At 48.5% G+C, this 13,025-nt stretch overlaps 1 protein-coding gene across 10 annotated transcripts in view; it reads left to right on the top strand.

Moving 5' to 3' along the window:
* The window catches only part of hspg2 (heparan sulfate proteoglycan 2), a 76,219-nt gene that overhangs the window by 22,350 nt on the left and 40,844 nt on the right, over positions 1-13,025 (top strand). For 9 of the 10 annotated variants that reach the window (XM_062565416.1, XM_037478125.2, XM_062565439.1 and 6 more), the window contains exons 4-19: positions 7,741-7,850; positions 8,001-8,059; positions 8,138-8,310; positions 8,452-8,490; positions 9,142-9,267; positions 9,417-9,629; positions 9,730-9,849; positions 9,974-10,105; positions 10,477-10,621; positions 11,055-11,212; positions 11,329-11,469; positions 11,599-11,762; positions 11,852-12,031; positions 12,116-12,312; positions 12,552-12,699; positions 12,875-13,002. In XM_062565416.1, the coding sequence (XP_062421400.1) occupies positions 7,741-7,850; positions 8,001-8,059; positions 8,138-8,310; positions 8,452-8,490; positions 9,142-9,267; positions 9,417-9,629; positions 9,730-9,849; positions 9,974-10,105; positions 10,477-10,621; positions 11,055-11,212; positions 11,329-11,469; positions 11,599-11,762; positions 11,852-12,031; positions 12,116-12,312; positions 12,552-12,699; positions 12,875-13,002 (2,233 nt within the window). The remainder of the gene's footprint in view (positions 1-7,740; positions 7,851-8,000; positions 8,060-8,137; positions 8,311-8,451; positions 8,491-9,141; positions 9,268-9,416; positions 9,630-9,729; positions 9,850-9,973; positions 10,106-10,476; positions 10,622-11,054; positions 11,213-11,328; positions 11,470-11,598; positions 11,763-11,851; positions 12,032-12,115; positions 12,313-12,551; positions 12,700-12,874; positions 13,003-13,025) is intronic. The other variant, XM_062565420.1, reaches the window with a different exon arrangement.

Raw genomic sequence — 13,025 nt, 5'->3', positions numbered from 1 at the left:
AAAACATTAATTAGATAGCAAATTAATCCTTGAAACTATTAATTCACATCTGTGGTTTACTGCTGTGTGTTACTCTTCCTGTCTATTATCAGACCGCATCTAGGTGTTACTGTCAATTGTCCTACAAAAAAAGTCAAAATATTTTGGGCCGAAAAAAGTCAAAAATGTTTTTTAAAAAAAGGTCCAAATATGTTTGATTGAAAAATGTTTTGAGAAAAAAATAAAAAAAATGTTAAAAAATTGTCAATATTATATTAGGTCAAACTTTTTTTTTAAAGAAAATATCAAATACATAGAGTTGAAAATCTCATGGGTAAAAAGTCAAAATTATTTTTGAAAAAAAAAAATGATTATACTGTTGTATAACAGTTTGTTAACAATAACATAATCAATATCCTGACAGGTCAGATCATGTTCCTATTGTCGTCTTGTCCTTGGTGTCGCCGGGCGGATTACATCGCCACCAGCATTGCGGCCTGACATCACAGCTGAGGCGCATCATGTGCCTCGTTCACAGAAATAGAAATAGAACCACTGTGATTCTTTTTTTTCTTCATTAAAATAGCTTTTAATTGTTTGCGTGGCCTTCAAAGCATGTGGCAAACCTCGGCTGGCAATTTTAGGTTAAAAACTTTTTTAGCAGCGCTAAATGATGAAGAAAATGTTTAGCTACTAAAGTGATGACAGTTTATCTGTTTTTGTGTGTGTCTTGGTACTGTATCCCTAAGGTCAAGGCCAGTTTTGACCACAAAAATAGACTCCTTTACGTGTATGTACGTGTATGTAATGTATTTTCGATTGTGCTCACACTTTGTGGTGTGAGACGCGACCGCAAACATTCCCCGTAACTTTGGTTAATTGCGTCTGTTTCCATGAACGTCCTGGCTTTCGTAACCACTTAAAGGTCAGTGTTGCTTTAATGTGGCAATTAAATGCGAAACTGAGATTACGCTGCAATTTATTTCACATATTACGGAATGTCAAAGGTGGCAATATATTTGGATTCCGCTCGGTGTGATCCCGGTGCCATTAGGGGAGACAGGCCATCTCCTTATATAGTTTTGAGCCCAACAGCAGTGGGAAGGAAATTGAGTTTCCTGTGCATAATGCTGAATACTTTCTATGAGGGTTCTCGTCCTGTACTGTTCATGCAAGCCTCTTCCTTCCTTCCCCCTCCACTACTTTGAAGTAGGAGATGTATTTACCACATTTGCCCCGATTAAGGCTTATTTCCTGTTGTGTCACTATTTGCCTACAGCTATTGAATCCCCATTCCCCTATCCTTACCCTCCCAGAAGCCAAGATGAGATTATTTTTAGCCTCTTAATCTTTTTTTATTTGCACACAATCATAGTCTGCAATCTCCTATGGGGATACGAAGGTTGCGTCCCATGTCCTCCCAACCTGTCTTGACCTCCACACTGAGATCCCAGAAGTGATTTCTGGGAGACAAAATAGAATTGATCTCATCCGTGAAAGCCTTTCCTTGTTGCTCCGTCCCGAACGTTCCCATTGCACCAAGGATATTGGCCACATTGTTGAGAAAGCAAAGAAGCAAAAGTCACCATGTCCCACTTTGTAATGGGGATGGGAGCCAATTTGGGAAGAAAACCTTGAGAATTCTTATCCTCAGAAAAGTGTTTTTCAGGGAGGGTGTCACAGTATTGGAAAAAAAACCCCTTGTTAAATATAAAGTTGTTTCCGATGTCACACTGTGACGCAATACACTTGGCAGTCTTAATACGTCTCTGTCGGAGACTTTTCTTTTTGGAGAAGTGATTTAATATCGCATATTTGGTCCGACACAGATTGGACTAAATGTTTCAATTCTGAACACATGCAGTATATACAAGAATGTCCACTGCTTCATTATCAAGATAGAACACAACTTTGGTCTGGATCAAAGATTTTGGCCATGTCAGCAAGCCGTAGTCGATATTTTTTTGTTGTTTTCTCCAGAGAATAACAGATGTTGCAGCATAAGTGGGCCATACATCAGGATAATGTCCCCTGTCTCTCTCTCGCTCTCGCTCTCGCTCTCTCTCGCTCTCGCTCTCGCTCTCGCTCTCTCTCTCTCTCTCTCTCTCTCTCTCTCTCTCTGGCCCGGGCAGTGAACCGGCCGCTGCTTTCGGCCACCCACTCACTATTCCATCATCATCATCGAGTGTGAGAAGTGCGCGGTCTCAGTGCCCCTGCCTCCGTGTGTGTGTGTGTCGCATACTGGTGCACTCCTGGGCAGTTACGCCGGGGGGACGAGTGCTGGCAGCTGCTGCTATTTTGGTGAAGTCTTTGTTGTTGCCCCGCCGGGGGGGAGAGGAGGACGAGGAGGGCGGGGGGGGGAGCTCTAAAGGTGGTCACAAAATGACCCGAGAGCAGAAGTAGAAAACTTGTTTGACAATACGATCAGAGGACCCGCTCCCAGCCGTGGACACGGCAGACAGAAACACGAGGGCCCGCGTCCACTGAAAGAGGCGTCTGGTCGGTCCGTCTTCAGCCGGAGCGGTCAGGCGCTGGTGGAAGCCGCTCACTGTGCTTAATGCACATGGAGGGGAACCGCGGGGTGATTGGACTCGAGCCTTATTACTGCACCTTGCCCCGTGATGCTTCCCTCTGTTGTGCCAAAATAACAAAAATGTGTTGCCTTGGAGGACTTGCCTGTGCTGCTCCTCTTTTAGGGAAAAAAAAAGATGGGGAGGGTTACACGGAAAGAGGGCGCGTGCAGCTGTTTGAAGGACTTCTCTTTGGTCAAGGACAAGCTCGCAACTGGTACCTCAGTTTATTTGATCTATGCTGCAGCGGATGAAAATACCTTAAATAAGAGGGGGGGGGGGGAAATGAGTTTGTTTGTGTCACACAACGACTGCTGCGTTGGAACGTGTGGTTGTTGGCAGGGCTCCAGTTGTCCTGTAGTTTTCCCAGATTTGAAGGTTTATTTGGATAAAAGCTGCACCAGGCCTCCTGGTTGTGTTCTGCAGAACATCCGAAGCAAATAGAAACCTCTCCTGGGATTTGTGAAAACACGGTTAACTCACTTTTTTCTTGCTGTACGCGGGCACTTATTCCAGATATAGCTTTTAATCTCTCGAGGGGTTTATTTGCAGGGATCTTGTGCGTTGGTGGTCTTTCGCAGTGAAGGCCTCGTTTCACTCGCTGATCACCATAAAGGAGTGAAGAGTAATAATAGAGCCGTTACCCACCGTCTGGCTGGCTCTCACTCCCATTAGGACAAGGGTCGCAGCATATCTGCAGTCTTTCATGTTGTGGATATTTCATTATTTTTAATACTCTGCGTTCTCGGCAGGAGATATTGGGATTTTTTTTTGTAGTAGTTTTGCAGCAAACGCGATGAATCTAAAGGGAAAACTTTACAAAAAACATGTTATCAATCTTCTCTCCTTTTAAAAGACATGCAAACAGCTATAGTAATGATGCATTAGGAGCCATGTGTTTATTTTTTATTTATTTTGTTTAAACAGCTGTACAGTTGGTTCCAACACACCCACTTGAATATGAAGGAGCTGTTGTTCAAGGAGTGGAGTCGCACACAGTCCGGATCCAAGTGTGCATGTCTGTCTCGGCACAGTGTCGCTATGTTAATGTAGAATCTGTATTGGTCCCCGAGATTAGATGAGAACATTTCTCTATTTAAAGACAGTGAACAGGCTCTCGGAAGACTTTGCAGACCGAGAGGCTTCTGCTCAGCTGACATTTCAGAGCACGTCCCACGGTGTAACTGCATCCAAAGCAAGTGGAAGAATGAATGAGTCACCGCGAAACAGAACATGGTCATTGTTGCCTCTGCCAGGGCTTGACTTTTGGTTAAAAAAAAATAAATAATAATAATCACACTCATCATGGCGCTCAGTTTTTTTTCCATTTGGGAGGGAAAACAGGAAGCGGCTCCTCCCTGCGTCACTGCAAAACCCCAGGGTGTGTGTGTGTGTGTGTGTGTGTGTGTGTGTGTGTGTCTCTGGAGCGGACAGCTGAAGGGTACATTTTGGCGCATGGAAGCATGTGTTTGGTTCACAGGATATCCTATTTGTTCTGCCCGGACCAAAAGATGGGGCGGTTAGAAAGAGATGTGCCCTCTGATCCTTTCTCCTTGACTCTCTTGCCAGAAGTCATGAGCATCAAGTAAACAAAACCCACGGGATCCGTTGTCCCACCGAGCACCACCAACCCACAACATGTGGACGGGGGGGGGGGGGGGGGGGCGATTAGTGGGGCGGTTTATTGCAAGAGATGGATACTGACTTCCCCAGGGATCAGCACTCCACTCCAGCTGTTGTCTCAGCTGTTTTACTTTGTCTATTTACATTATTAGAATCTTCATGCTAACTATTTGCATTTTCCTAAACATAATGTTTCTCTTACACCTCTTATAGCAATTCCCTTTCTGATTGTCACCTTCTATTTTCTCCCCCTGCTCCCAATCTTTTCCTGACGATGTAACCTGGCCGACTTGATCCTTCTCCCTTGGTCTTTGTGTCGCTTTTCTTCTTTGACCCTTTTCCCTTTTGGGCTTCGGCATTTCTTCCGTCTCCTTGGGCTGCCTTAGCAAGCGGGTCAAAGTTTTCATATCTGGGGAACATACAGAGCCCCAGTCAAACCGCACTACAGTCTTTGTCTCCTCCTCCTCCCCCCCTCTCTCTCGCCTTTAGAGCGCTCTCTCCTATCACCTGCTCCGTTCAGTTGTGCGGCTCTCGTTTCCAAACACACTCTCAGATAACATTCCAAGGAAGGCTTGGGCATGCAGCGTTTGAGTGTCTTTTCCACCAAGAGTCCCGCTCTGATGCCTGTGGAAAATAAGTGAGTTGTTCCATTGAGTAATACAGTTCGTCACCCTTTGACGTGACAACACTTGCGTATTCCAGCCCGGGACATCTTCGTCAAGATATCATGGAAATACGTGACTCTTCATCACTGTGGACCGCCCAACACTTGCTAAACATGGGTTCCAACAACTTAATTTGAAAAGGACTTTTTTTGTGGTTGTAATTTCAACGGCTCATTACAATGATGCAAACCAGCTGTCTTTGAGAATCACTGCAACATTGGGTATGAAAACGGGATCTGTCATACACATGGTGTCTCTATTATGCTCACAAGCCGTGTGTGTGAACTGAGGGAGAGAGAATTGTTTTGGAATTATATTTAGAGGGACAAAGTAGAAAACCCCACGCGGGGTGCTAACATATATGCTATCAAAGAGTGTTGAGTAGAAAGCGCAGGTGTGGCTTCCAGCCCTTTTTTCTTATAAGATCCTCTGTAAATGGCTCGGGTGGTGCTCAGGCCGATGCCGTGGGGGGGGGGGGCGCAGCCTTGAGGGGTTGAAGGTCAAGCCCAAAGCGGCCGGGGCTTTTAAAGGACAAGCTGCGCTCCCTTGCTCAATCGAGTCTTTGTCTTCTGCAAAGGCCTCCATGTGTTCAGAGGGGCCCATCGGACAAAGCCGCCACAGTTCTACTGAGCAGCTTTAATAGCTCAATAAGTTTGCACATTAACAGTATGGAATGCTATGATTCTGCCCGTCATGTCGGCCCATCTGACAACGCCATCGCTCTTGAACGGTTGTCGAGCTTGACGAAGGAGGAGGAGGGGGGGGGGAGGGGATGCGGGGGACCTCCTTAACCCCTGGACACAAGAGAGAAACCGCTCTCAGAGTCAAAGAGCCACAGGATCGCAGCGGGGCACAACCCGCCGCTCTAATCAAAAGATCTCGGGGCGGCGGCAGTTCCACGCTTGCCAGTCTGCGAACGTCAAAGCGGCGAGCTCAGAGAGAGAGGGAGAGAGAGGGGGAGAGAGAGAGAGAGAGTCGGGGGGCCCCGCGGGCCGCCGTTGACCTCGCGGCAAGTACCCACTCGAGGGATTAGATTATACGCGGGTCAAATGAGGAGCTTTGATGACTAACTTTGATGTTGCCTGTCTTCTGGGTCCACATTCAAGCCCCGCCTATTAATCCTATTAGTCTGACAGTAACAGCCAGCGCTCAGGCACCCTGCCAGGCCGAGCCCAAAGCCTGCAGTTCTGTTGTTACACGCTAACGTTACTGTATGTTTGCACGGGCGTTTCGGTTTGCTTTTGTCGTAAATGGGTCTTTTTCCTCTCCAGGAATGGGAGGTTTGGTTAGTGCCAAACGCTCTGGTTAAAGGAAGGAGAGTTTAGCGGTTAACCAGGCAGAGCTCAGGCAGTGCAGCAAAAACACGCCTCGAACGCAGATAAAGCAGTTTGAATGTGAAACACAGAGCTTTCTTTGAGTTTCTCCTGGTAAGCAAGCATGATACATGTCCACCTGCTAAGGGATTACCCAAGGAGACAGGAACCAGAGCAAGCACCAAGGGGAAGTGTTTTCTTATGTATTCTTATGCAGATAATTGGGTATGTATGTTTGCATTCCAGGAACATGGCTGTTTTTGGCATGGAAATTACCGCCTGAATGCCAGAAACGGCTCAAATATTGACTTCCTCCCTAAACCCACACTGCCAGTCTGAGATCAGAAGCTGGCTGGCCCTTCCTAACAAAGCGTTGGCAGCTATTTGAGAACTGGGCACCCAGTGGGCCTTTGCTAAGTTGCACGGCATCGGAATCATAATATATACAGTCTACATTTTTGTTGGTGAGTTAACAAAAGTATACATTGCTGGAGTGATGGTTGGATGAATTAATCATTCTTAGAGGGCGTAGGGGGGCTTAGGTGATGCTTAGATGTAGTGTATTGAGATAATGACTGGGGAGTCAACACAAATTTGGGAAAGAGTCGATTCTAGAAAAATATCCAGCTTTTGAGATGTGCTATTCGGAATGGTTGCTTACATGTGATATAACACACGTGCCAAAAGTGTTAGTAGCACTATTCATGTAATGTTTTTTAACACAAAACGTCATGACGCATTATATAAAAACTCTTTTTTGTGGTCGGTCCACATGTGTGATGGATGGATATGCGCAAGTGTAAAAAAAAAAAAAACGTCATAAAGAAGTGGAAAAGTTAAAAGGAAATGACTCGTTTAATGGGAAAAGGATGTTTACGCCACCTTTGACCCTTCCTCTGCAGCCGCGAGCACAGCAGTGACAATCAAACTCCCTTCCAAATGTCTGACATCCTCTGCGTTCATTCAGGAGGTCCTCTGCAATCTCCTGCTGTTTTGGCTGATACGCACGTACTTTGTCTTCGTAGCGTCTTCGTGGATTAGGTTTCAGACAGCACATTCAACTCCGCTTTTGCAAAAGAATCAGCACCTGTCTGTGACGTGTCGTGAGCACGTCCTCCCCCGTGTCCGTGACCCCCAAAAAGAAAAAACACAAAAAAAGAGACACGGGGGAAGAAGACATGGCCTGATACTTTAGCTCCATGGTTATATTTGAGTGTTGGGGAGCAGCCTGTCATTGCGCCCCGTGTGTGGTGCAGCCCAGCGGTCGTCGGTTTTTAGCGCGGAGCCCGACCACAACTGAGATATGGAAATAGATGCCATAATTTGTCTGTGGCTCTCATTCAGCCATGCGCCTCAGTTTGGACTTTCTGAAATATTGAACCAAAGCCTTCCCCGAAGAAGAAGAATTCCCGAACAGTATCCCAGTATCACATTGTGTTTGACAAGCTCAGCCACTTGATCTTGGATTGTTTTATTGGCTTATAATATCTAGGGTCTACAACAGATGGACATCGACGCTGAGCCTGTTGGTCGTTGTGTGCTGTTGTACTGTTTGCCTGACAGATTCTCCTCTCATATCTGTGTCTCTAGTATATTACAGAGCTCTTGTCAACTTCACTGACTCCCTGGTGTACGGCCCCGAGCTTGAGGACATCTTTTCAGTGGCCTTTAATGAGATCTCCGAAGCAGTGGTGGACACGGTACGTCCTATTCTAACAGGATGAACTCAAGTACAAAGAACCCATTACATTAGTACAAATTTTGGGCTACCTTACTAGGTTCAGCCATGTTATTTATAAAATATAAATAAGTGTATTTCAACTCAACCGAGTGTGACTTTCTCTTCGCAGCTGGAGTCAGACTACAACCGGATTCCAGGTGTCCAAACAGTGAACGTGGTCCTCATTAAGTAAGAACCGAATCTTTTAGACCGGTAATCCTGTTAAACCTCCGCAGACTCACCAGGCTTTTTCTTGCTCTTTTGCAGGAAGATGATACGAGACGATGGCGTGGACATATTTGTGGAGATGGACGTGGGTTCCGACCACAACAGCAACACCGAACAGATACGCAGCGTCCTGTACAACGTGGTGAGGGAGGGGTCCATCGCTTCCTACGTCACCTCGGTCCAGGGCTTTGAGTTCAGACACCTCGGGATAGGTGAGACATCTACAGGGGGGGGGGGCGCTTAACACGGGCGGTGGAGGTGACTCTGTCACACAAGCGTCGGCTGTGTGTTTTTACAGCAAATTTAAGGTCCACCGGCAGGCGGTGCCCTTAACATTTCCCTCTGGTTTCTAGTTCAACCTCTGCCTCCGGTGGAGCCCATAGCGGTGCCAGGTTTGTACTGGGCCAGGCCCTCTGCATGGTGACTGAGCCGACTGTACCGTAGAAGCTGTAGTGCCTTTTTTTTGTTTTTTGTTGAAAGAACAGTCGAGCGTATCCTGTCTTTTTATTGTTGTTGTTGAAACCGGGGCGACGACCTTTTACCTTGTGGTGTACAAGCAGTGTTCATGTGGTTTGAGGAATGTTTTGCATGGCAGCACCAATATAAAGTAGACTTGTGAGTGCCCGGGAGGTCCCCGGTGAATAGGAAAGACCTTTGCATGGCTTGAGTTTGATTAGGAGTGTTGCTGTTTAAACCAGAGTTTTTGATTCACACAAATTCCACCAACTCTTTACACAGGCATGGCAACTGATAGAGAATAATTGTAACTTTATCTTTAAACTCTTCAATCAGAAGATTAAAGTCGTGGTGCCCATCCATCTACATCCCCACAAATTCTTCTTTTTTCAGAATATCCTTGGTTATCTGAGTGTCACACAAATCGTCTTTACACCCCGACACCTGCTTCACACCCGTAGTGTTCTGACGTCCGAGAGGCTTCAGAAAGCCTCGGTTTTCCACCTCATTTTGTTGGTAGCCGCGCAGCGTGGTATGCCTTTGGTGTGGTCTATGGGCGGGAACTATAGCCTCTGCATCTCTCACAGCACCCCCCGGCATCAGACCCTGCATGTCAGACGAGCACAGGTGTGGGGACGGGACGTGCATCCCGATGGAATACCTGTGTGACGACAGACCCGACTGCAGAGACATGAGCGACGAGACCAATTGTGGTGAGTGGCTTCTGCTCGAGTTGCGACGCGGTCGGCGGCTGCGTGGAATCATTGGCCTTGGCGTGAGAGACACACATTCCCCTATTGTAACTGAAGTAAGTCCTTTGTTCCTTGGGGGTTTCTAAAAGTTAATCAGAGATTTGTTTTAGCCAACAAAACGCCGCCACCCCCTCTGGTCCCCACCACCACCCCCGTGACCACAACCACGACCGCCGCCGGCAAGAAGCCCGTGCGGCCCCCCGGCCCACCCGGGCCCTGCAGGGCGGATCAAGCCACATGCCAGAGTGGCGAGTGTATCCCCCGGGACTACATCTGTGACGGAGAGAGGGACTGCTCGGACGGAAGCGACGAGTTCAGATGCGGTGCGTAGAGACACGGGCCGTTGCGAGTGTGTGTCCCCACCCCCCCCCCCCCCCTCTCAGACAACAGCATGCGCACTAATTACCCTCCGTCTTTTCACAGGTACTCCGTCTCCCTGTGAGCCCAACGAGTTCAAATGCAGGAACGGCCGCTGCGCCCTCAAGCTGTGGCGCTGCGACGGAGACAACGACTGCGAGGACAACTCGGATGAAACGGACTGCCGTAAGTCCCCTTTGAGCCCGAAGAGGTCAACGCGCAGACTTCCTTAAGCAGCCAAAGGATACCACTGCCGGGATACAAGTCGATGAAAGTTGCGCTCCATCTCTTTATTTTGTCACAAATGCAGCCACCAAGGGCCCCGGCGACAGGTGCGCTCCGGAGCAATTTGAATGCCTGAACAGTCGCACCTGCATCCCAGCCAGTTACCAGTGTGATGAAGAACCAGACTGCCCCGACCGCTCGGATGAGTACGGCTGCAGTAAGTCGCGCCCCGGCAGCTGTCTGCGGCGCCTTTCCTTTTTTTTTTCTTTCTCTTCTCTCATGCACATTACACTTTTTTACACCCTCTCTATACGCTCCTCTGACTCTCCTGCATAGTTACCCTGTGACTTCCTCTCCATGCTGCGACGAATTCGCTGTGAACCGTTCTTTTCCCGCACATGCGGCAACTTAGACACAGGGCTTTTTTGTGAAGCGGCCATTCCTGAGCACTGAAAGGGAATTGTCCGTCCAAAGCAGAGAATTCTGATTCCAATTCGGGCGTTTATGGGCTTCCCTTCATCGGCGAGTTCCAGTCACGTGTGCGTTTATTACGTTAAAAACAGCTGTCATCTTCTTGACAATCTGCAGCCCCTCCCTCTGTGACGAGCCCGCCGGAAGAGTCCATCGAGGCAGCGCGGGGGGCGACGGTGACGTTCTCGTGTCAGGCTGTTGGAGTGCCAACACCTATCATCACCTGGAGACTCAACTGGGGACACATTCCACTCAGCAGCAGGTGGGCTTGATGACAAGTTCTTCTTCTATATTGTACTACAAATCAATTTTAAAAGAAAATCCAATGTGAGTTTTGTTGGTGCTACATTTCTTAAAAGCATGTGTTGCACTGTTTGGGGAGGCTATCTCAAATAAAACATCTGGTGGAAGCCGTTTCCTGCTCAGTTGATCTGCAGCACACCTCGAGGATTTAAAAGGGACTACGAGTTCGCCTTCCCTGCACATTTCTCGCACTCAACTCTCGAGAAACGTAACAACGCAAGGGTTTCTGCGCCGACTCATCAGATTATTTACACTGGGGATTCCAAGTATTTTGTGGCGCGCACTCCAATCTAAAAGTTGCAGTGTCAGAACGTCCACCCGGTGGGAGCGGTCTGCCGTGCGCGCGTGCTCAGACAATGACTGCAGTTGATCCTCTGCGCCGTGTGCCCTAGGATCTCCATGACCAGCGAGGACGGCCGCGGCACCCTGACCATTCGCGATGTGAAAGAGGCCGATCAGGGGGCGTACACCTGTGAGGCCATCAACGCCAAGGGCCTGGTGTTTGGTATCCCCGACGGCGTGCTCACTCTCACGTCCAGTTCAAATCTAGGTACTGCCCTCTCACTTTTACTGTGGCTTCGCTATCAGCATCGCTACCCGTTTTCACCCGAGTGAATTCTTCGTACAAATTACATTTGTCTTGTGTTTTTGTCTTGATCATTTTAGGCAACTGTCGAGCTGGTCACTTCAGCGTGGAGGGCAGCTGTGTCTCCTGCTTCTGTGCAGGAACGTCCAAAAACTGCAAGGGCACCGGACGCTACCGTAACCAGATCAGCCTGCGTTTCACAGAGGAGGAAGACTTCCAAGGCACTGAAGCCGTCGATGCTTATTAAACCGACCATGCGGTCGCGCTGTCCTTTGCCTCGAAAAGTTTGCGTCGCCCTAGATTTAGGGCATAGAAACGGAGCTAGCTGATTGTGTCGTTCCTACTTCCAGGAGTGAATGTCACCTACCCGTCCAGGCCGGGCACTCCTCCGCTCTCCTCCACCCAGCTCCTCGTCAATCCAGAGATGAAGGAGTTCCAGCTCGTCGACCTGTCGCGCCGTTTCCTCAACCTTGACTCTTTCTGGACACTGCCTCGCCGTTTCCTGGGCAACAAGGTAAGAGGGTAAAAAGATCGGCGGGCTTTTCTTGCACTTTGCTGATTACCCGCAAACTAAAGCGTTGCGTTTATTTCTACTGTTTTTAGATCGACTCCTACGGAGGTTCCCTGAGGTTCAAGGTGCGGTACACATTGGCCCGCGGCCTGTCTGAGCCGGTGGAGAAGCCCGATGTGGTTCTTGTTGGAAATGGACGCAGGCTTGTGTCCGTCAGGGGAAGACCTACCCCTGGCCGAGTGGTCAACCAGAAGGAGATCAGATTCACTGAAGTAAGTCATTGGCAAAGAAAGCCATATATTCCTTATTCATTTATTGAAATCGACATCGGTAAAACCTGCTTGCCATTGTTTTAGGACAAATGGCAGCACTCCAACGGCCGCACTGTGAGCCGCGAGGAGCTGATGATGACGCTAGCCAACCTGGAGAGCATAAGCATCCGCACTATCTACGACAACCACATGGTCAGCGTGGGGCTCAGTGAAATCGTCATGGACACCACCTCTGTGGAGTTCAGCACTCTGGGTCACGCTAAGGATGTCGAAGAGTGCAGGTAAGACACCTCAAAATGAGTTCTCCTACGCCTCGTAAGCCTTCGGGCAGCATATGACATTCAAAGACACCTTTTTCACAGATGCGTTTTGCACATAATAAGGGTGAGAAGTGCTGCACAATTATAGAATGTCATTCGTGACTCTATCTCCGCTTTGAGAAACGTTTGCTACTTGTCACAGTTGTGTTCCTGAACCTGATGAAAGCGTCGCTGCTGGTGGTCATATTTATCGTTCCCAGATGTCCTCCTGGATATTCGGGCCTGTCCTGTGAGATGTGTTCCCCTGGTTTCGAGCGTGTCCCCGGCGGCTCCTACCTTGGCACCTGTGCTGGTTGTAACTGTAATGGACACGCCAGCGCCTGTGACCCAATCAGTGAACGCTGTCTGGTAAATGGCTAACTAATGGCTAACTCCCTCTTTTGGGAATAATAAGAGTTCATCTTGTTGAGCATACCCTGGAGAGCTTAAAACTAGTTCTCATGTCCCAAAATGTCAAACTACCCTGTCCTGTTATGAGTGGCATCCCGGCACATGAATGAGCAATGTGTTCTCCCTGCCGCAGAGCTGCCAACACAACACAGAGGGCCCTCAGTGTGAGAAGTGTCGCCCTGGCTACTTTGGTGACGCGACCAGAGGTCGCTCAGATGACTGCAAGCCCTGCCCCTGCCCATACCATGAGACCTCGCGGCGGTAAGGTCCCAAGCAAACCACAC

The sequence above is a fragment of the Pungitius pungitius genome, chromosome 1, assembly GCF_949316345.1.
Source record: "Pungitius pungitius chromosome 1, fPunPun2.1, whole genome shotgun sequence".
Taxonomy (NCBI): Eukaryota; Metazoa; Chordata; class Actinopteri; order Perciformes; family Gasterosteidae; genus Pungitius; species Pungitius pungitius.
Note: the sequence above shows the minus strand (reverse complement) of the source record. Positions and strands in the feature narration are given on the sequence as shown.